The sequence below is a fragment of the Scyliorhinus canicula genome, chromosome 27 (assembly GCF_902713615.1).
Source record: "Scyliorhinus canicula chromosome 27, sScyCan1.1, whole genome shotgun sequence".
Taxonomy (NCBI): Eukaryota; Metazoa; Chordata; class Chondrichthyes; order Carcharhiniformes; family Scyliorhinidae; genus Scyliorhinus; species Scyliorhinus canicula.
The window spans coordinates 6,560,396-6,581,478 of NC_052172.1; the positions used below are offsets into that span (position 1 = coordinate 6,560,396).

The window sequence follows — 21,083 nt, forward strand, 5'->3', positions numbered from 1 at the left end:
AACCACTGTGCCACCGTGCCGCCCCTTCCAATTTTTACATTTATATTCCACCCTCTGTCTGTATTGTTGTGAATCTTTTTCTCTCTGTGCCTCTCTTGTCATGTGTGTCTAACTTTCTCTGCATGCTTGTGTGTGTCCCTCTCTGTCTGTCTCTCAAATCTCTGTCTGCCTCTCTGTCTCTAATGTATCTCTTGCTGCTCCTTTCTCACTGTGTCTAAATCTCTCTCTGTGTCTTTCCGCACCTCTCTCTCTTTATGGCTCTCTCATGTATACATCTGACGCACTCCCTCTTTCTGCTTGCCTCTGTGTCTCTCTCTCTCTTTCTCCGTGTCTCTCTCTTTCTCTCTCACTGTGTGTGCCTCCCTCTCTCTCTTTGAGCCTCATTTTGTTACCCGTTCAACCTCTTTCTTCATTTGATCCTTTAATAAATAAAAACACTCACACAGAGGAACGTGTTGTTATTATTTTAGACGAGGAGACTGCTCATTTCCATTAAGTGCACACATGGGATAGTGAGGGAAAGAAATAAAAACATCTTGATGAGAGGAAGTGGGGGGGGGGGGGGCAGAGTGAGAAAGGGGAGAGAATGAGGGAAATAGCGCAGTGAAGGAAAACAGAGATAAGTTCACAATGACATGTTATTGTGATTGATACCACAATGTGTGAATATGCTTATGCGAGCACCTCCTCACCCTCCTCATTCTCGTGTTCCTTCATGGTGTTCTCAATCCAGTCCAGGTAGTTCCCAACATGGGTGTACACCCCATAATGGCCACACTGCGGCGGACCAAACGATACAATGCCCCTGACAATGTGACGACTGCGGTCGCGACGGTCCCGGAAGACGTATGGGCCCCCACCGTCCCCACGGCAGGAATCCATGCCCTGTCGTCCAGCGCAGATCATGTTTGGGGTGAAAATGGGCTTCTTTCCCTGGAAGTTGGAATTCTCACACTCATCCATGCTGACGACGGGAACCTCGGCAAACTGCAGAAAGATCGCAAGGCTCCTATTTTCTGTCGTACCCCAGCCTGAAATGTAACCCAATGTACCGAAATCTGGCAGAGACACATCTCCTCGTTCAGGCAGGCAAAGGGGGGACAGGTTGGGTCCCAGTTTCACCTCTTCCTGGAGCTTGATCAATGCAATGTCGTGATTGAAGTTGGGTTGCCCGTGCTTGACCTGCTTGAATTTGGGGTGGATGAAGACCTGTTCCACGGGGAACATGTTCTTTGGTGATCTGTCTCTTAGATTAATAAATCCACCGTAAATTTCCACCTGGTGCGTGTTATCAAAGACATGAGCGGCTGTCAACACCCACCTGTCGGAGATCAGGGCTCCTCCACCCATCTGATTGCTGCTGGCGAGCAGACGCACCTGCCAGGGGAATTCACCCAGTTTTGCCCTTCTGCCACCAAAGATGCGTCCGGCATCGGAGGAGAGGAGGCATTTCCCGCAGACTGGGGAGAGATGATAGAATCAGAGGAATTGAAAAGCTCTTGGATCACTGTCCAAACACCAGGATTTGAGAGACTGCACACAGTGGCATTGTGTCACTCCAACAGATAAGCAAAAGTCACTATTGTCCCAGATGACCAAAGGCTGCTTTCCACTTTAAGGGGCGAGAGCTGACTGGTGGTGATTTAACCTGAGGGTCACCACACCTCAAGAGAGGGACAAAGTCGAGAGGGAAGACTTTAACTTTCCTAATATTGACTGGAAAAGATATAGTTCGAGTACATTGGATGGGTCGTTCTTTGTACAATGTGTGCAGGGGGGTTTTCTGACACAATATGTTGACAGGCCAACAAGAGGTGAGGCCACTTTGGATTTGGTTTTGGGTAATGAACCAGGCCAGGTGTTAGATCTGGAGGTAGGTGAACACTTTGGAGACAGTGACCACAATTCGGTGACCTTTACGTTAGTGATGGAAAGGGATAAGTATACCCCGCAGGGCAAGAGTTATAGCTGGGGGAAGGGCAATTATGATGCCATTAGACATGACTTTTGATGTGTTGGTTGGAGAAGTAGGCTGCAAGGGTTGGGCACACTGGATATGTGGAGCTTGTTCAAGGAACAGCTATTGCATGTTCTTGATAAGTACGTACCAGTCAGGCAGGGAGGAAGGGGTCGAGCGAGGGAACCGTGGTTTACCAAAGAAGTGGAATCTCTTGTTAAGAGGAAGAAGGAGGCCTATGTGAAGATGAGGCGTGAAGTTTCAGTTGGGGCGCTTGATAGTTGCAAGGAAGCGAGGAAGGATCGAAAGAGAGAGCTGAGACGAGCAAGGAGGGGACATGAGAAGTCTTTGGCAGGTAGGATCAAGGAAAACCCAAAAGCTTTCTATAGGTATGTCAGGAATAAAAGAATGACTAGGGTTAGAGTAGGGCCAGTCAAGGACAGTGGTGGGAAGTTGTGTGTGGAGGCTGAGGAGATCAGCGAGATACTAAATGAATACTTTTCGTCAGTATTCACTCAAGAAAAAGATAATATTGTGGAGGAGAATGCTGAGACCCAGGCTATTAGAATAGATGGCATTGAGGTGCGTAGGGAAGAAATGTTGGCAATTCTGGACAAGGTGAAAATAGATAAGTCCCCGGGGCCGGATGGGATTTATCCTAGGATTCTCTGGGAAGCCAGGGAAGAGATTGCAGAGCCTTTGGCTTTGATTTTTAGGTCATCATTGGCTACAGGAATAGTGCCAGAGGACTGGAGGATAGCAAATGTGGTCCCTTTGTTCAAGAAGGGGAGTAGAGATAACCCCGGTAACTATAGGCCGGTGAGCCTAACGTTTGTGGTGGGTAAAGTCTTGGAGAGGATTATAAAAGATATGATTTATAATCATCTAGATAGGAATAATATGATTAGGGATAGTCAGCATGGTTTTGTGAAGGGTAGGTCATGCCTCACAAACCTTATCGAGTTCTTTGAGAAGGTGACTGAACAGGTAGACGAGGGTAGAGCAGTTGATGTGGTGTATATGGATTTCAGTAAAGCGTTTGATAAGGTTCCCCACGGTCGGCTATTGCAGAAAATACGGAGGCTGGGGATTGAGGGTGATTTAGAGATGTGGATCAGAAATTGGCTAGTTGAAAGAAGACAGAGGGTGGTGGTTGATGGGAAATGTTCAGAATGGAGTTCAGTTACGAGTGGCGTACCACAAGGATCTGTTCTGGGGCCGTTGCTGTTTGTCATTTTTATAAATGACCTAGAGGAGGGCGCAGAAGGATGGGTGAGTAAATTTGCAGACGACACTAAAGTCGGTGGAGTTGTAGACAGTGCGGAAGGATGTTGCAGGTTACAGAGGGACATAGATAAGCTGCAGAGCTGGGCTGAGAGGTGGCAAATGGAGTTTAATGTGGAGAAGTGTGAGGTGATTCACTTTGGAAAGAATAACAGGAATGCGGAATATTTGGCTAATGGTAAAATTCTTGGTAGTGTGGATGAGCAGAGGGATCTCAGTGTCCATGTACATAGATCCCTGAAAGTTGCCACCCAGGTTGATAGGGTTGTGAAGAAGGCCTATGGTGTGTTGGCCTTTATTGGTAGAGGGATTGAGTTCCGGAGCCATGAGGTCATGTTGCAGTTGTACAAAACTCTAGTACGGCCGCATTTGGAGTATTGCGTACAGTTCTGGTCGCCTCATTATAGGAAGGACGTGGAAGCTTTGGAACAGGTGCAGAGGAGATTTACTAAGATGTTGCCTGGTATGGAGGGAAAATCGTATGAGGAAAGGCTGATGGACTTGAGGTTGTTTTCGTTAGAGAGAAGGAGGTTAAGAGGTGACTTAATAGAGGCATACAAAATGATCAGAGGGTTAGATAGGGTGGACAGCGAGAGCCTTCTCCCGCGGATGGAGGTGGCTAGCACGAGGGGACATAGCCTTAAATTGAGGGGTAATAGATATAGGACAGAGGTCAGAGGTGGGTTTTTTACGCAAAGAGTGGTGAGGCCGTGGAATGCCCTACCTGCAACAGTAGTAAACTCGCCAACATTGAGTGCATTTAAAAATTTATTGGATAAGCATATGGATGATAAGGGCATAGTGTAGGTTAGATGGCCTTTAATTTTCTGGTTTTTTTCCATGTCGGTGCAACATCGAGGGCCGAAGGGCCTGTACTGCGCTGTATCGTTCTATGTTCTATGTTCTATGGAAGGGCCTTCGTGAATAACCTCAGGCCATATGGGGAATTGAACCCACACTGTTGGCCTCACTCTGCATCACAAACCAGCTGTCCAGCCATCTAGACTAAACCAGCCACCTCGCCAACAACCCCACTACACATCCTGCTCAGAGGGCATTGATTATTATTGTCACAAGTAGGCTTACATTAACACTGCAATGAAGTTACTGTGAAAAGCCCCTGGTCGCCACACTCTGGTGCCTGTTCGGTACACAGAGGGAGAATTCAGAATGTCCAATTCACCTAACAAGTACGTCTTTCGGGATTTGTGGGAGGAAACCGGAGCACGTGGAAGAAACCTACGCCAGACACGGGGAGAACGTACAGACTCCGCACAGACAATTACTCAAGCCGGGAATCGAACCCGGGACCCTGGAGCTGTGAGGTAACAGCGTTAACCCCTGTGTTACCATGCCGCCCATTGAGTTGATATGGAATGAAAGAACATTAATATTATTGCTCATTTTGGGCACCCTGCATGTAAAATTTTTATGTGGGCTCGGTTTAGCTCACTTGGCTAGACAGCTGGTTTGCAATGCAGAGCAAGGGGTTGTTTAGCAGGGGCTGTTTAGCACAGGGCTAAATCGCTGGCTTTGAAGGCAGACCAAGGCAGGTCAGCAGTACGGTTCAATTCCCGTAACAGCCTCCCCAACCACGCGCCAGAATGTGGCGACTAGGGGCTTTTCACAGTAACTTCATTTGATGCCTATTTGTGACAATAAGCAATTTACATTTCACTTCATTTCCAGGCCTGGGAACATAGAACATAGAACATAGAACGATACAGCGCAGTACAGACCCTTCGGCCCACGATGTTGCACCGACATGGGAAGTCAAAAACTAAAGGCCATCTGACCTACACTATGCCATTATCATCCATATGCTTATCCAATAAACTTTTAAATGCCCTCAATGTTGGCGAGTTCACTACTGTTGCAGGTAGGGCATTCCACGGCCTCACCACTCTTTGCGTAAAAAACCTACCTCTGACCTCTGTCCTATATCTATTACCCCTCAATTTAAGGCTATGTCCCCTCGTGCTAGCCACCTCCATCCGCGGGAGAAGGCTCTCACTGTCCACCCTATCTAACCCTCTGATCATTTTGTATGCCTCTATTAAGTCACCTCTTAACCATCTTCTCTCTAACGAAAACAACCCCAAGTCCATCAGCCTTTCCTCATAAGATTTTCCCTCCATACCAGGCAACATCCTGGTAAATCTCCTCTGCACACGTTCCAAAGCTTCCACGTCCTTCCTATAATGAGGCGACCAGAACTGTACGCAATACTCCAAATGCGGCCGTACCAGAGTTTTGTACAGCTACAACATGATATCATGGCTCCGGAACTCAATCCCTCTACCAATAAAGGCCAACACACCATAGGCCTTCTTCACAACCCTATCAACCTGGATGGCAACTTTCAGGGATCTATGTACATGGACACCGAGATCCCTCTGCTCATCCACACTACCAAGAATTTTACCATTAGCCAAATATTCCGCATTCCTGTTATTCTTTCCAAAGTGAATCACCTCACACTTCTCTACATTAAACTCCATTTGCCACCTCTCAGCCCAGCTCTGCAGCTTATCTATGTCCCTCTGTAACCTGCAACATCCTCCCACACTGTCTACAACTCCACAGACTTTAGTGTCATCTGCAAATTTACTCACCCAACCTTCTGTGCCCTCCTCTAGGTCATTTATAAAAATGACAAACAGCAACGGCCCCAGAACAGATCCTTGTGGTACGCCACTCGTAACTGAACTCCATTTTGAACATTTGCCATCAACCACCACCCTCTGTCTTCTTTCAACTAGCCAATTTCTGATCCACATCTCTAAATCACCCTCAATCCCCAGCCTCCGTATTTTCTGCAAGAGCCGACCGTGGGGTACCTCATCAAACGCTTTACTGAAATCCATGTACACCACATCAACTGCTCTACCCTCATCTACCTGTTCAGTCACCTTCTCAAAGAACTCGATAAGGTTTGTGAGGCATGACCTACCCTTCACAAAACCATGCTGACTATCCCTAATCATATTATTCCTATCTAGATGATTATAAATCATATCTCTTATAATCCTCTCCAAGACTTTACCCACAACAGACGTGAGGCTCACCGGCCTATAGTTACCGGGGTTATCTCTACTCCCCTTCTTGAACAAAGGGACCACATTTGCTATCCTCCAGTCCTCTGGCACTATTCCTGTAGCCAATGATGACATAAAAATCAAAGCCAAAGGCTCAGCAATCTCTTCCTTGGCTTCCCAGAGAATCCTAGGATAAATCCCATCAGGCCCTGGGGACTTACCTATTTTCACCTTGTCCAGAATTGCCAACACTTCTTCCCTACGCACCTCAAGCCATCTATTCTAATAGCCTGGGTCTCAGCATTCTCCTCCACAACATTATCTTTATCCTGAGTGAATACTGACAAACAGTATTCATTTAGTATCTCGCTTATCTCCTCAGCCTCCACACACAACTTCCCAGCACTGTCCTTGACTGGCCCTACTCTTACCCTAGTCATTCTTTTATTCCTGACATACCTATAGAAAGCTTTTGGGTTTTCCTTGATCCTACCTGCCAAAGACTTCTCATGCCCCCTCCTTGCTTGTCTTAGCTCTCTCTTCAGATCCTTCCTCGCTTCCTTGTAACTATCAAGCGCCCCAAATGAAACTTCACGCCTCATCCTTCTTCCTCTTAACAAGAGATTCCACTTTTTTGGTAAACCACGGTTCCCTCGCTCTACCCCTTCCTCCCTGCCTGACTGGTACGTACTTATCAAGAACACGCAATAGATGTTCCTTGAACAAGCTCCACATATCCAGTGTGCCCAACCCTTGCAGCCTACTTCTCCAACCTACACATCCTAAGTCATGTCTAATGGCATCATAATTGCCCTTCGCCCAGCTATAACTTTTGCCCTGCGGGGTATACTTATCCCTTTCCATCACTAATGTAAAGGTCACCGAATTGTGGTCACCGTCTCCAAAGTGCTCACCTACCTGCAGATCTAACTCCTGGCCTGGTTCATTACCCAAAACCAAATCCAATGTGGCCTCGCCTCTTGTTGGCCTGTCAACATATTGTGTCAGGAAACCCTCCTGCACACATTGTACAAAGAATGACCCATCTAATGTACTCGAACTATATCTTTTCCAGTCAATATTTGGAAAGTTAAAGTCTCCCATAACAACTACCCTGTTACTTTCGCTCTTTTCCAGAATCATCTTCGCCATCCTTTCCTCTACATCCCTAGAACTAATAGGTGGCCTATAGAAAACTCCCAACAGGGTGACATCTCCTTTCCTGTTTCTAACCTCAGCCCATACTACCTCGGAAGAAGAGTCCCCATCTAGCATCCTTTCCGCCACCGTAATACTGTCATTGACTCACAGCGCCACACCTGCCCCTCTTTTGCCCCCCTCTCTGAGCTTACTAAAACACCTAAACCCCGGAACCTGCAACAACCATTCTTGTCCCTGCTCTATCCATGTCTCTGAAATGGCCACAACATCGAAGTCCCAGGTACCAACCCATGCTGCCAGTTCCCCTACCTTATTTCGTATACTCATGGCATTGAAGTAGACACACTTCAAACCACCTACCTGAACACTGGAACACTCCTGCGAAGTCAAATCTGTGCTCCTGACCTCTATACTCTCAATCTCCCGTACCCCAAAACTACAATCCAGTTTCCCATGCCCCTGCTGAATTAGTTTAAACCCCCCAAAGTGCACTAACAAATCTCCCCCCCCCAGGATATTGGTGCCCCTCAGGTTCAGATGTAGACCATCCTGTCTATAGAGGCCCCACCTTCCCCAGAAAGAGCCCCAGTTATCCAGAAATCTGAATCCCTCCCGCCTGCACCATCCCTGTAGCCACGTGTTTAATTGCTCTTTCTCCCTATTCCTCGTCTCACTATCACGTGGCACGGGCAACAACCCAGAGATAACAACTCTGTTTGTTCTCGCTCTGAGCTTCCATCCTAGCTCCCTAAAGGCCTGCCTGACATCCTTGTCCCCTTTCCTACCTATGTCGTTAGTGCCAATGTGGACTACGACTTGGGGCTGCTCCCCCTCCCCCTTAAGGACCCGGAAAACACGATCCGAGACATCACGTACCCTTGCACCTGGGAGGCAACATACCAAACGTGAGTCTCTCTCGCTCCCACAAAATCTCCTATCTGTGCCCCTGACTATTTAGTCCCCAATTACTAATGTTCTACTCCTTTCCCCCCTTCCCTTCTGAGCAACAGGGACAGACTCCGTGCCAGAGGCCCGTACCCCATGGCTTACCCCTGGTAAGTCCCCCCCCCCAACAAGTATCCAAAACGGTATACTTGTTACTTAGCGGAACGACCGCAGGGGGTCCCTGCACTGACTGCTTCTTCCCAGTCCCTCTTACAGTTACCCATCTATCTCCAGTCTTTGGTGTAACTTCTTCCCTGAAGCTTCTATCTTTGACCCCCTCTGCCTCCCGAATGATCTGAATTTCATCCAGCTCAAGCTCCAGGTCCCTAACACGGTTTTTGAGGAGCTGGAATTGAGTGCACTTCCCACAGATGAAATCAGCAGGGACACTGACGGTGTCCCTCACCTCAAACATTCTGCAGGAGGAACATTGTACTGCCTTCCCTGACATCTCCTCTAGATTAAAAAAAAACAAGAAAAGCACGGTAGCATTCTGGATAGCACAATTGCTTCACAGCTCTAGGGACCCAGGTTCGATTCTGGCTTGGGTCACTGTCTGTGCGGAGTCTGCACATCCTCCCCGTGTGTGCGTGGGTTTCCTCCGGGTGCTCCTCCCACCGTCCAAAGATGTGCAGGTCAGGTGGATTGGTCGTGATAAATTGCCCTTAGTATCCAAAATTGCCCTTAGTTGGTTGGGGTTACTGGGTTATAGAGATAGAATGGAGGTGTTGACCTTGGGTAGGGTGCTCTTTCCAAGAGTCGGTGCAGACTCGATGGGCCGAATGGCCTCCTTCTGCACTGTAAATTCTATGAAAGGGCAAAGTAGCCTCTGGCCACCTGGGACTATGGTGACATTACTTCATGTCAGTTAATTGGTGACCAGGACAGTGACTGATAATCTGTTATAAAGTTGCTGCTTAATTCTGCCATTCTGTGCACTGCACGTCAGAAGGTGAAGCTGGAAATAGCAGTGGGAGCAAAGCAGATTCAGGTTACTACTGGCGCTCAGAAGGAAATTGCAGGAATATTGAATTGGAGAAATAATTTATAGGGGTATGGGGAAAGAAGAGAGAAGGACGATATTTACTGTGTAATTCGGCTAAAAAGCCAGCAGAGGGGCAATGGAGGGAATGGCCTCCTGTGAGACAGCCAATGATTTTGTGCTACTTTCCTGCTCATTACACTCTTGTAAATATTTACCTGGTTTGCACTTTGGAAGGGTCTCCTGTCCACTCGCGACATCCACCCATTCAGCATTATGCGAGCAGTTAAAAATAGCTGGTGGGGAAAATACGTAAAGGGAGAGAGATATCAGATGGAGAGCGACATGTACAGCCACACCTTTATCCCAGCCATAATGCAGCTGATTGAGTCACTTACCCCTGTCATTCGTGGCTGAACTTGATTTACCTGCACATCATTTTTGTCATGGGAATGTCCCTTTAAGAAATGTGTTCTCTCATCACATGGCAGCAGTGATGTTATTGTGTGGGTGGAGCTGGGCTGTGGCACTGGGTTGTTAGTTTTGTTTTTGAGCTGGAAGCTGTTGTGTGGCCGTGAGTTTTACTTTCCGTTCAGACTTTTGGTTGCTGTATTCAGACGACAAGGATCTTAGATTATCTCTCTCTCGCTGCATGTTAAAAGGTGTCCAGGTCACGTGATATTTTAAAACGGATTACTTCTTTTCTCAAAAGAATTCAAACCTACTGTTTTGGTTAAAACGTTTTTTGTCTTGTTTGGATGTTGTTGCATGAGTGAAACAGGATCAGGAAGTTATTAATGGTTAACTATAGAGTACTGTAGCTGTGGAGGGTATTTATGTTTGTAGTTGATAAAAATACTTATTATGTGTGTTTATAAAATGTTAACTGAATTCGTAGGATAAACTTTGTTTTGTTTAAAAGTGTTTAGGGCCTCTGTTAAATAACACCTGAAAAGTAGGCCCTTGTGCTCCTCCTCGCCAAAATCTCTAAACAGTTGATCATCAGGTGAAGTCCATGATATACTTTGGTGTTCTCTGAACCATGGCCCATCACAATTTATATTTTTTAACTATCCTCCACCCACTGCAATGATGTTGGCCAAATCCCCCGATCCTCTTGGGAGACATTGCTGCATTTCCAGTCATATTCTGTGCAGTGATATCATGTGTGTGTTGTCATTCACTGACTGACCACTAGGAGTCTCATTAGTATATGAATGAATGTTAGAGTCTGGTGACCTTAGGCTGACTAGGGAGCCGGGAGAGAGGTTGCTTGTACATAATCATACTATTATTCATCTGTTGTTTGTTTCTATTTGACCCACAGTTAATGTTAATATTTTGCTTATAGCTTCAGCTGAAAGTGTTCTTGTAATATAAATCAGGTCATCCGACAAGAACATTACATTTGGTTTGCTGTAGTTCAGAGAGACTCATTGCAGTGATGGGCAACTTGGCTGGTGAGTGGGCCACATAAGCGGCCCTCCTTCATCTCAATAGGTTGCAAGGTTGAAAATGGGCATAGAACCGCATCAAGTCTGCGCCGATCCCTGAGACAGCGCTGGACCCAGGTCCACATCCCCCGTCCACCATACCTTATTTCCGTAAACTAACCTGTACATCAATGGACTCGAGGGGAAAATTTATCACGGCTAATCCAACTACCTGCAGACCTTTGAACTGAGGGAGGAAACGGGATATTATGGAGGAAACCCACGCAGACACGGGGAGAGCGTGCAGACTCCGCACAGAGTGTCACCCAAGACCGGAATTGAACCCCGGTTCATGGCTCTATCAGACAGCGGTGCTAATCCGGGTCCCTGGAAATCTGAGGCAGCAGTGTTAACCTGTGTCCCTGGCACTGTGAGACAGCAGTGTTAACCCGGGTCCCTGGCACTGTGAGGCAGCAGTGTTAACCAGGGTCCCTGGCACTGTGAGACAGTAGTGCTAACCCGGGTTCTTGGCAAAGTGAGGCAGCAGTGTTAACCCCGGTCCCTGATGCTGTGAGACAGCAGTGTTAACCCAGATCCCTGGCACAGTAAGACAGCAGTGTTAACCCGGGACACTGGCACTGTGAGGCAGCAGTGTTAACCAGGTTCCCTGGCACTGTGAGACAGTAGTGTTAAGCCAGCTCCCTGGCACTGTGAGACAACCGTGTTAACCCGGGTCCCTGGCACTGTGAGACAGCAGTGTTAACCCAGTTCCCAGGCACTGTGAGACAGCAGTGTTAACCCAGGTCCCAGGCACTGTGAGACAGCAGTATTAACCTGGGTCCCTGGCACAGTGAGACAGCAGTGTTTACCCGGGTCCCTGGCACAGTGAGACAGCAGTTTTAACCCGGGACCCTGGCACTGTGAGGCAGCAGTGTTAACCCGGTAACCTGGTGCTGTGAGAGAGCAGTGTTAACCCGGGTCACTGGCACTGTGAGGCAGCAGTGTGCTCACCTCGGTGCCGCCATAATTATTAACTGTGACCCTTGAATATGGATGAATACATTTAATACATGCCGAATATTTTGTTATAGAAAATGCTGTCATCATCGTCAAGTGATTTTAAAAAAAGTGTGGCAAGGTGATCAGTGGTTTGCACTGCTGTCTCACGGCGCCCGGGTTCGATCCTGGCTCTGAGTCACTGTCTGTTTGGAGTTTGCACATTCTCCCCGTGTCTGTGTGGGCCTCACCCCCACAAACCAAAGATATGGTAGATGGATTGGCCACGCTAAATTCTCCCTTGATTGGAAAAAAAAGAATTGGGGACACTAATTTATTTTTAAAAAGTGGTTAAAACAAAACAAAGATTTACTCTTGATTGGAAGCAGATGGAGTGCACGGCACACCCAGCTAATGCTGTGAGCAATCAGCATGCACCTCGCTTTATTCATTTACATGCAAATCACTTCAGTCATAGAATCAGAGAATTTACAGTGCAGAAGGAGGCCATTCAGCCCATCAACTCTGCACCGGCCCTAAGAAAGAGCACCCTACCCAAGACCACACCTCCATCCTACCCCCGTAATCCAGTAACCCTGCCCAACCCTGTTGGACACTAAGTGGCAAGTTAACATGACCCATCCACCTGACCTGCACATCTTTGGACTGTGGGAGTAAACCGGAGATCCATTGGAAACCCACGCAGACGTGGGAAGAATGTGCAGACTCCGCACAGGCAATGAACCAAGACGGGAATTGAACCTAGGACCGTGGGTCTGTAAAGCAACAGCGCTAACCACTGTGCTACCATGCTGCCCAGTCATACCGGCAGGATAGACACCAGTGGAACGTGGCAACAGTCAAGAAAATCTCCTGTGGGCCCCATTCAGATTCCTGACGGGCCACATGTTGCCCCCGAGGCCTTTGGTTGCCCACCATTGATTTATGGACTGTTTGCTCTGGGACATTATTTAGGCAAACTCTGCTTGCTCCAGTAGCTTTCTAAAAACAAGAGACACCATAAACGTCTGCTGCAGTGTGCAGTTTACCAAGAGGCATCCTTCAAAAGTTTTCAAACGTTTCTGAATACACGAGGTAAAGTAAATCCTTCAATTCACCAACATTAAATAAACAATTCCAATATTGTGTGCAGTTTTGGTCTCCGGGCTTGAGGATGGGCGTTCTTGTTATTGAGGGTGTCCAGCGAAGATTCACCAGACTAATTCCCGGGATGGCAGGACTGACATATGAAGAAAGATTGGATCGACTGGGCTTGTGCACACTGGAGTTCAGAAGAATGAGAGGGCATCCCATAGAAACATATAAAATCCTGATGGGGCTGGAAAGGCTCGATGCGGGAAGAACGTTCCTGATGTTGGAGACGTCCAGAACTAGGGGTCACAGCCTAGGAATGTGGGGTCAGCTATTCAGGACTGAGATGAGGAAGAACAGGGCAGTCACTGCTGTCAGGGCAGCACGGTAGCATGGTGGTTAGCATAAATGCTTCACAGCTCCAGGGTCCCAGGTTCGATTCCCGGCTGGGTCACTGTCTGTGCGGAGTCTGCACGTCCTCCCCGTGTGTGCGTGGGTTTCTTCCGGGTGCTCTGGTTTCCTCCCACAGTCCAAAGATGTGCGGGTTAGGTGGATTGGCCATGCTAAATTGCCCGTAGTGTCCTAAAAAGTAAGGTTAAGGGGGGGGGGGGGTTGTTGGGTTACGGGTATAGGGTGGATACGTGGGTTTGAGTAGGGTGATCATTGCTCGGCACAACATTGAGGGCCTAAGGGCCTGTTCTGTGCTGTACTGTTCTATGTTCTAACATCTCTCAGAGAACATAAGAACATGAGAACTAGGAGCAGGAGTAGCCATCTGGCCCCTCGAGCCTGCTCTGCCATTCAACGAGATCATGGCTGATCTTTATGGACTCAGCTCTCTCTCTCTCTCTCTCTCTCCCCCCCCCCCCGCCCCCCCACACCCCCGAACACCAGTGTTGTGAACTGGTGGAATTGTCCACCGCAGAAAGCTGTTTGGGCAAGTTCGTTGGATATATTCAAGAGGGAGCTGGACGGGGCCCTTGCAGCTAAAGGGATCAAGGGGTATGGAGAAAAAGCGTGAATGGGAGACTGAATTTGCATGATCATATTGAATGGTGGTGCAGGATCGAAGGGCCGAATGGCCTACTCCTGCACCTATTTTCTATGTTTCCAAGTTTCTTTGTCACTACTCCTGTTTCTGAGATCCCAACCCTTGACAGTAATAACCCACAAACCATTTGACTTGGGTCACCACCAGCCCTCAGTGTTAATGGAGTCTTGCTGTATGCTTTTCCCTCCATGATAACAGCAACTGAAGTTTAAAAGGAAAGTTTTTTGGGAATATCCTGAAGGGTGAGGAAGAAATAAAAGCCATAAATGTAAAATGGCCAAGAGGACTTGTCATATCGCCCACTTGATTCTCGATTTCCTCACTTCAGTCAGATAGGGAGGGATGGGTAAAGGAAGGCGGGAAACATCCAGTTATACATTATCACTGCTGCTAAAAACTGCAGAAAAATTCAAAAGGGAAAGTATGTTTGGTTGTAAAGGAAAATGGTGCAGAGGATGTGAGGGGGACCTGGAAGGTGGTTCGACATTAGTTAAGTAGGAATACGACTTGCTTTCATTAACTGAGGTGTAGAATATAAGAGCTGAGAAAATTATGCTTTGAACCTATGGGAAGCCCAACTGGAAGAACATGTGCATTTCTGGTCACTGTGTGTTGAAGTACGCAGCGTGCAGCGGAGATTTAGGAGCACGTTGGCTGGAGTGGAGCATTTTATTTCTGAGGAAAGGTTGGATATGCTGAAGTTGTTTTGTTTGGGACAGAGGGGACAGAGGCGAGACCTAATTGACGTGTACGGAATTATGAAGGGTTCAGATCGGGCATTTTCAAAGTGGGGGTCGCGACCCACGGTTGGGACACGGGCGGGTGTCGGGAGGGTCACGGAGCCATCCATCGCGGCGTTCCCGATTGCAGGAATTCAGGCACAACGGCCGCAGCAACTGGCTTTTAAAAATGACGGCTGCGACCAACTTTAAAAATGCAGGCGCACTGCGCATCCATGCCCGCTCATCAGTGTGCATGCCCGGAGCCCAGGTGGAGTTCAGTACGAGCTCGCCTCCTCCTGACGTCGGCACGATGACACATCATTTTTTTTTCCAATTTAATTCAGTCTTCCTGCATCTGTCTTAAATATGCTCAATGGCTGAGCCTGTAGAACACTCTTTGGTAGTGAATTTCAGAGATTAAAAAGAGTCACAGGGTAGCACGGTGGCGCAGTTGGTTAGCACTGCTGCATCATGGCGCTGAGGTCCTAGGTTCAATCCCAGCTCAGGACCACTGACCATGTGGAATGTTTACATTCTTCCCATGTTTGCATGGGTTTCGCCCCCACAACCCAAATATGTGCAGGGTAGGTGGATTGGCCACGCTAAATTGCCTCTTAATTGGAAAAAATTAATTGGTACTCTAAATTTATTTTTAAAAGAAGATTCACAATACTTTGAGTTAAGTAATGCCTCCTCATCTATGTCTAAAATTGTGGCATTGTAATCTGCAGACTATATCCCCAGGCTGTAAACCACCCACCTGCCTCTGCTCTGGACAGTCCTGAGAGAGTAATGCCTGTTTCAATGAGGTCATTTCTCATTCATCGCTACTCAAGACTATAGAATATAAGCCCAGGCTGACCTCTCGCACTACAGGTCAGAGAAAATGGTGGGTCGCGAAAGTTGGTCGGCATGGGCCGCGATGGCCGTCCAGCGTGGGTCGTGAATATCGGCCGGTGTGGGTCGCGAAAGTTGGCCAGCATGGGCCGCGATGGCCGGCCAGCGTGGGTCGTGAATATCGGCCGGTGTGGGTCGTGAAGGTCGGCCAGCATGGGCCGCGAAGGTTGGCCAGCGTGGGTCGTGAATGTCAGCCAGCGTGCATGGTGAAGGACGGACAACGTGGGCCATGAAGGTCCGCCAGCGTGGGTCATCAATGTCGGCCACCGTGGGTCGTGTAGGTCGGTCAGCTTGGGCGCTGTGAAGGTCGGCCGGCCTGGTCGCGAAGGTCGTCTCGGGTGGGTCCCGAAGTACGCCCGGTTGAAAAAAAAGTTTGAATATCATGCTGGAGATAGAGTGGGTAGGGAGTCCTTTTATCCCTTTTATTGAGGAGTCCATAACCCAGGGGCAGGGATTTTTGGATGCTTGGTGGGGATTTAAGCGGAACTCTATTCACCCAGAGTGTGCTGGAGATCTGAAACTGCTTCTGAGTGTGATAGAGGCAAACACCCTTGTAATAACCTGCATGGGACACGGGGAGGCAATGATTGCTTTCCCCCTGTGGCCTGAGGAGTATGATCTCCCCTGCTCACTACGGGGCTGTTAACCACGTGTATAGGTTGGCCAGTCTGGAACCAACCAACAGATAGAGAGGGTCCGGTGAGGGATAACCTCGATGTATATAGTTGAAATAAATGTCACATTTTCTATACTCTACGGATCCTCTTGGCCTTGTTTAAACCCCTCAAAGGATTGAATATTCAGATTAGAGCTGGAAATGTCAAAATCTACAGGTTCCCGTACCAGCCGCCGGAATGTGGCAACTAGGGGCTTTTCACAGTAACTTCATTGAAGCCTACTCGTGACAATAAGCGATTTTCATTTCATTTCATTATAAACCAAGAGCTGGAAAGTGGGATTGGGGGATGGCCACGGCGCTGATACGATGGACTCACCATTTCCTTCAAGTTTATAGTATGGCTCTTCACAGCTGTACTTGTTCTGTGATTTGTAAAAGGTGGATGTGAAATTACTGTATCCATTCTTCAATTTTGCTGGATATCCACAGTCCACAGCTGAGAAAGGAAGATTGTACTTTAATAAAGCTCAGTGAGGTATCAGATGCACCCTCAAAATTCATTATTCCAGTAATCATTTGTACAAATATTTATTCTATATATTTATTGATCTTTTTGTACGATTAATAAATTCCAGGTTTCGCGCCTGAAAAATTCCATCACGTTCAAATCGCAATTCCCAGAATATCCTTCACCATAAGATCATGGGCTGGATGCTCCGTCGACGGGATGCTCCGATTTGCCGGTTGTGCACTCACGCCCGCGCATTTCCAGACAGCGCGGGTGTACCCACAATGGGAAACCCCATTGAACGGCTGGGAGGATCCCGTTGCCGGCGGGGAGTGCCGCACCAGAAAACTGGAGTGGCAGGACAGAAAATCCCGATGCATGAATTAATTCTGCCGTGTTACAATTGACCAGGTCAAAAATAGTTTCTGACCGGATGGTGCCGGAAGAACAAAGTGTATCAGGCTATCTGGCCCCTTGAGCCTGCTGTGTTGTGTGATATGGTCACGGTTGATACTGAGATTCAACTCCCCAGGAGATTGGGATCCTGGGAGATGGGACAGGGCGGTGGGGGAAGTGAGGTCTAGAGATCGCCCTTGATACCCCGAAACACCAAAAATCTGTCTATCCCATCCTGAAATTTGTTCAATCATACAACATCCAAAATGGCAGAACCCTGAAGAGTATAAACAGAGGGATCTGCGTGTGCAGGTCCACAGGTCACTGAAAGGGGCAACGCAGATGGAGAAGGTTGTCAAGAAGGCATGCTTGTCTTAATTGACCGCGCTATTGAGTACAAAATTTGGTAAGCCATGCTGCAGCTGTACAGAACCTTAGTTAGGCCACACTTGGAATATAGTGTTCAATTCTGGTCACCACACTACCAGAAGTATTGGGGATGGGGGGCTTTGGAGAGGGTGCAGAAGACGTTTACCAGGGTGGTGGCTGGGATGGAGGGCATTAGGTATGGTTGGATAACTTGGTTTGTTCTCACTGGAACAACAGAGGTTGAAGGTGACCTGATAGAAGTCTACAAGATTATGAGGGGCATGGACAGAGTGGATAGTCTGAAGCTTTTTTTCCCAGGGTGTAAGTTAATTACAGTAAGACATAGGTTTAAGGTGCAAGGGGCAAAGTGTAAATGTGCCAGAGACGTATTTTTACACAGAGGGGAGTGGGTACCTGCAACTCGCTGCCGGAGGAGGTGGTGGAAGCATGTATGATAGTGACGTTTAAGGGGCATCTTGACAAATACATGAATAGGATGGGATTAGAGGGATACGGACCTTGGAAGTGTGGAGGGTTTTAGGTTAGATGGGCAGCATTGCCGGCGCAGGCTTGGCGGGCCGAAAGACCTGTTTCTGTGCTTTACTTCTCTTTGTTCTTTAACCCTCTAGGGAACCCTGAGCACTTTTCGAGTGAAGAAGTGTGTCCTCACCTCGATCCGGAATGATCGGCTCCTTCTGCTGAGAATCTATCCCTTGTTCCAGCCATGTCAACCCTGTCAAACCCAGTCAGAATCTTGTATGTTTCACAGAGATCAGCTCTCATTCTCCCACAGAACATCAGCCCAGTTAACTCAGCCTCTCGCCACGGGGCAATCCTCTGATCCCAGGATCCAGTGCAAGTGTATCTTTCAATAATTATCGGCCTGAATTTTTCGCATGGCAGAGGGTCAGCCCTTCCGGAGAGTCGACAGGGAACACACCCTGGTGACAGGTCCGTTATAATGAGCATTGACTGGCAGGAGACAGATGATCCATCTTCACTAAGGCAGACGTCCCACCTTGGAGAGCTGCTGGCCAATCAGATTAACATGCAGCAGGCCCTCTGGACACTGAGTTTCAGTGGCCGTTAGAGGCAAAAATCATGGATCTCAGTGTCAGAGCGTAGAGGCAAAGTGAGTGGCAGGGATCCTGGGAGGATACGGGACACCTGGAGAGGATGTTGGTGGGGGAGAGGGGGGGGGGCGGGATGACAACAATTGGTATCCTGGGAGATTGGTGAGGGTGGTGGGGAGAAAGAGGTCCTGAGGTCTCCAAACGCTCAGGTGCCGATGTCTGCCCCCCCCCCGGCCACATCCGTCTCACCAAGATTTAGGTATTTCAATTTTTCTCTTCCTCCCCCAATCGCTCATTCACCTCTTATTCATTCACTGGAATTCAGGCTCGGTGGGTGAAGGTCCTTAAGTGGCCATTGACTGGTCAGTTACTGACATTAGCAGGAGAAAAGGCATGCTTCCCCCACTCCCACCCCCCACTGAGGCCCTGCCCACCCCATCGTAAAATTGGCACCAAGGTGGCAGTGTCAGGGTGCCTCCAATCCCCTGAGAGACTCTGACGAGTGTCATTCCGTCTGGCCCTCGTTTGTGGAGACCAGCACTGAGCGCACTGGCCCAAGTGGAAGGGGATCGATCCCAAATCCTCGGGAAACTGAATATCAAAGTGAGGCTAGCTGTCTCGCTCTAATACACAGATCCAGCAGAGGGCAGCAGAGCAGAGCTATTGATCAGCTGTTCTGGGGAAATTTGCATACGTGCAGTGCGGTCAGCCTAATTTGAAGGTGGTTTGTGGAGGGGCTGTTGTCAAGAGATAACCCCGGTAACTATAGGCCGGTGAGCCTAACGTCTGTGGTGGGTAAAGTCTTGGAGAGGATTATAAAGGATACGATTTATAATCATATAGATAGGAATAATATGATTAGGGATAGTCAGCATGGTTTTGTGAAGGGTAGGTCATGCCTCACAAACCTTATCGAGTTCTTTGAGAAGGTGACTGAACAGGTAGACGAGGGTAGAGCAGTTGATGTGGTGTATATGGATTTCAGTAAAGCGTTTGATAAGGTTCCCCACGGTCGGCTATTGCAGAAAATACGGAGGCTGGGGATTGAGGGTGATTTAGAGATGTGGATCAGAAATTGGCTAGTTGAAAGAAGACAGAGAGTGGTAGTTGATGGGAAATGTTCAGAATGGAGGTCAGTTACGAGTGGCGTACCACAAGGAGCTGTTCTGGGGCCGTTGCTGTTTGTAATTTTTATAAATGACCTAGAGGAGGGCGCAGAAGGATGGGTGAGTAAATTTGCAGACGACACTAAAGTCGGTGGAGTTGTAGACAGTGCGGAAGGATGTTGCAGGTTACAGAGGGACATAGATAAGCTGCAGAGCTGGGCTGAGAGGTGGCAAATGGAGTTTAATGTAGAGAAGTGTGAGGTGATTCACTTTGGAAAGAATAACAGGAATGCGGAATATTTGGCGAATGGTAAAATTCTTGGTAGTGTGGATGAGCAGATGGATCTCGGTGTCCATGTACATAGATCCCTGAAAGTTGCCACCCAGGTTGATAGGGTTGTGAAGAAGGCCTATGGTGTGTTGGCCTTTATTGGTAGAGGGATTGAGTTCCGGAGCCATGAGGTCATGTTGCAGTTGTACAAAACTCTAGTACGGCCGCATTTGGAGTATTGCGTACAGTTCTGGTCGCCTCATTATAGGAAGGACGTGGAAGCTTTGGAACGGGTGCAGAGGAGATTTACCAGGATGTTGCTTGGTATGGAGGGAAAATCTTATGAGGAAAGGCTGATGGACAACAGGTTGTTTTCGTTAGAGAGAAGAAGGTTAAGAGGTGACTTAATAGAGGCATACAAAATGATCAGAGGGTTAGATAGGGTGAACAGCGAGAGCCTTCTCCCGCGGATGGAGGTGGCTATCACGAGGGGACATAGCCTTAAATTGAGGGGTAATAGATATAGGACAGAGTTCAGAGGTGGGTTTTTTACGCAAAGAGTGGTGAGGCCGTGGAATGCCCTACCTGCAACAGTAGTGAACTCGCCAACATTGAGGGTATTTAAAAGTTTATTGGATAAGCATATGGATGATAAGGGCATAGTGTAGGTTACATTGCCTTTAGTTTTTTTCCATGTCGGTGCAACATCGTGGGCCGAAGGGCCTGTACTGCGCTGTATCGTTCTATGTTCTATGTTCTATTTACCAAAAGTCAACCCACCCACAATGGGAGTGGGGTGTCTCGGCTTCTATCAGACATGTGCCACAGCAAGCTGCTTTTCAGAAGCAGTGTGGCCGTTCAATTGCGCCCTTGTCTCCTCGAATATAAAGTCCTGTCTGCAGATCTGGATTCAGCAGCGCAGTGGGCACAGCACAGTTCAGGTGTAGATCATCTCAAAGGCACAGCTCCCCTTTCCCCAGTACTGGTGCCAGTGTCCCAGGAATTAAAATCCATTTCACTGCCGTTAATCTTTGAACCGTGCACTCACCTCTGATCTTCGTTTTCCTATGTCATTTTGCTCATGCCTTAGGTAGCACCGCGGATTATAACCTTTCTGCCTTTTAATTTAAATCGATAGCTGCTCATACCCCTCAGTATAATCTCTTTCTCAGTCCTGCCTATA

At 48.0% G+C, this 21,083-nt stretch overlaps 1 protein-coding gene across 1 annotated transcript in view; it reads right to left on the reverse strand.

Moving 5' to 3' along the window:
- Positions 1 to 453: 453 nt before the first annotated feature.
- Positions 454 to 21,083, reverse strand: part of LOC119957847 (complement C1s subcomponent-like) — a 70,736-nt gene continuing 50,106 nt past the window's right edge. Inside the window, exons 9-11 of the mRNA XM_038785998.1 lie at positions 16,554 to 16,673; positions 9,586 to 9,663; positions 454 to 1,460 (exon numbers count right to left, since the gene is read on the reverse strand). Coding sequence (XP_038641926.1) covers positions 673 to 1,460; positions 9,586 to 9,663; positions 16,554 to 16,673 — 986 coding nt within the window. The 3' untranslated portion in view covers positions 454 to 672. The remainder of the gene's footprint in view (positions 1,461 to 9,585; positions 9,664 to 16,553; positions 16,674 to 21,083) is intronic.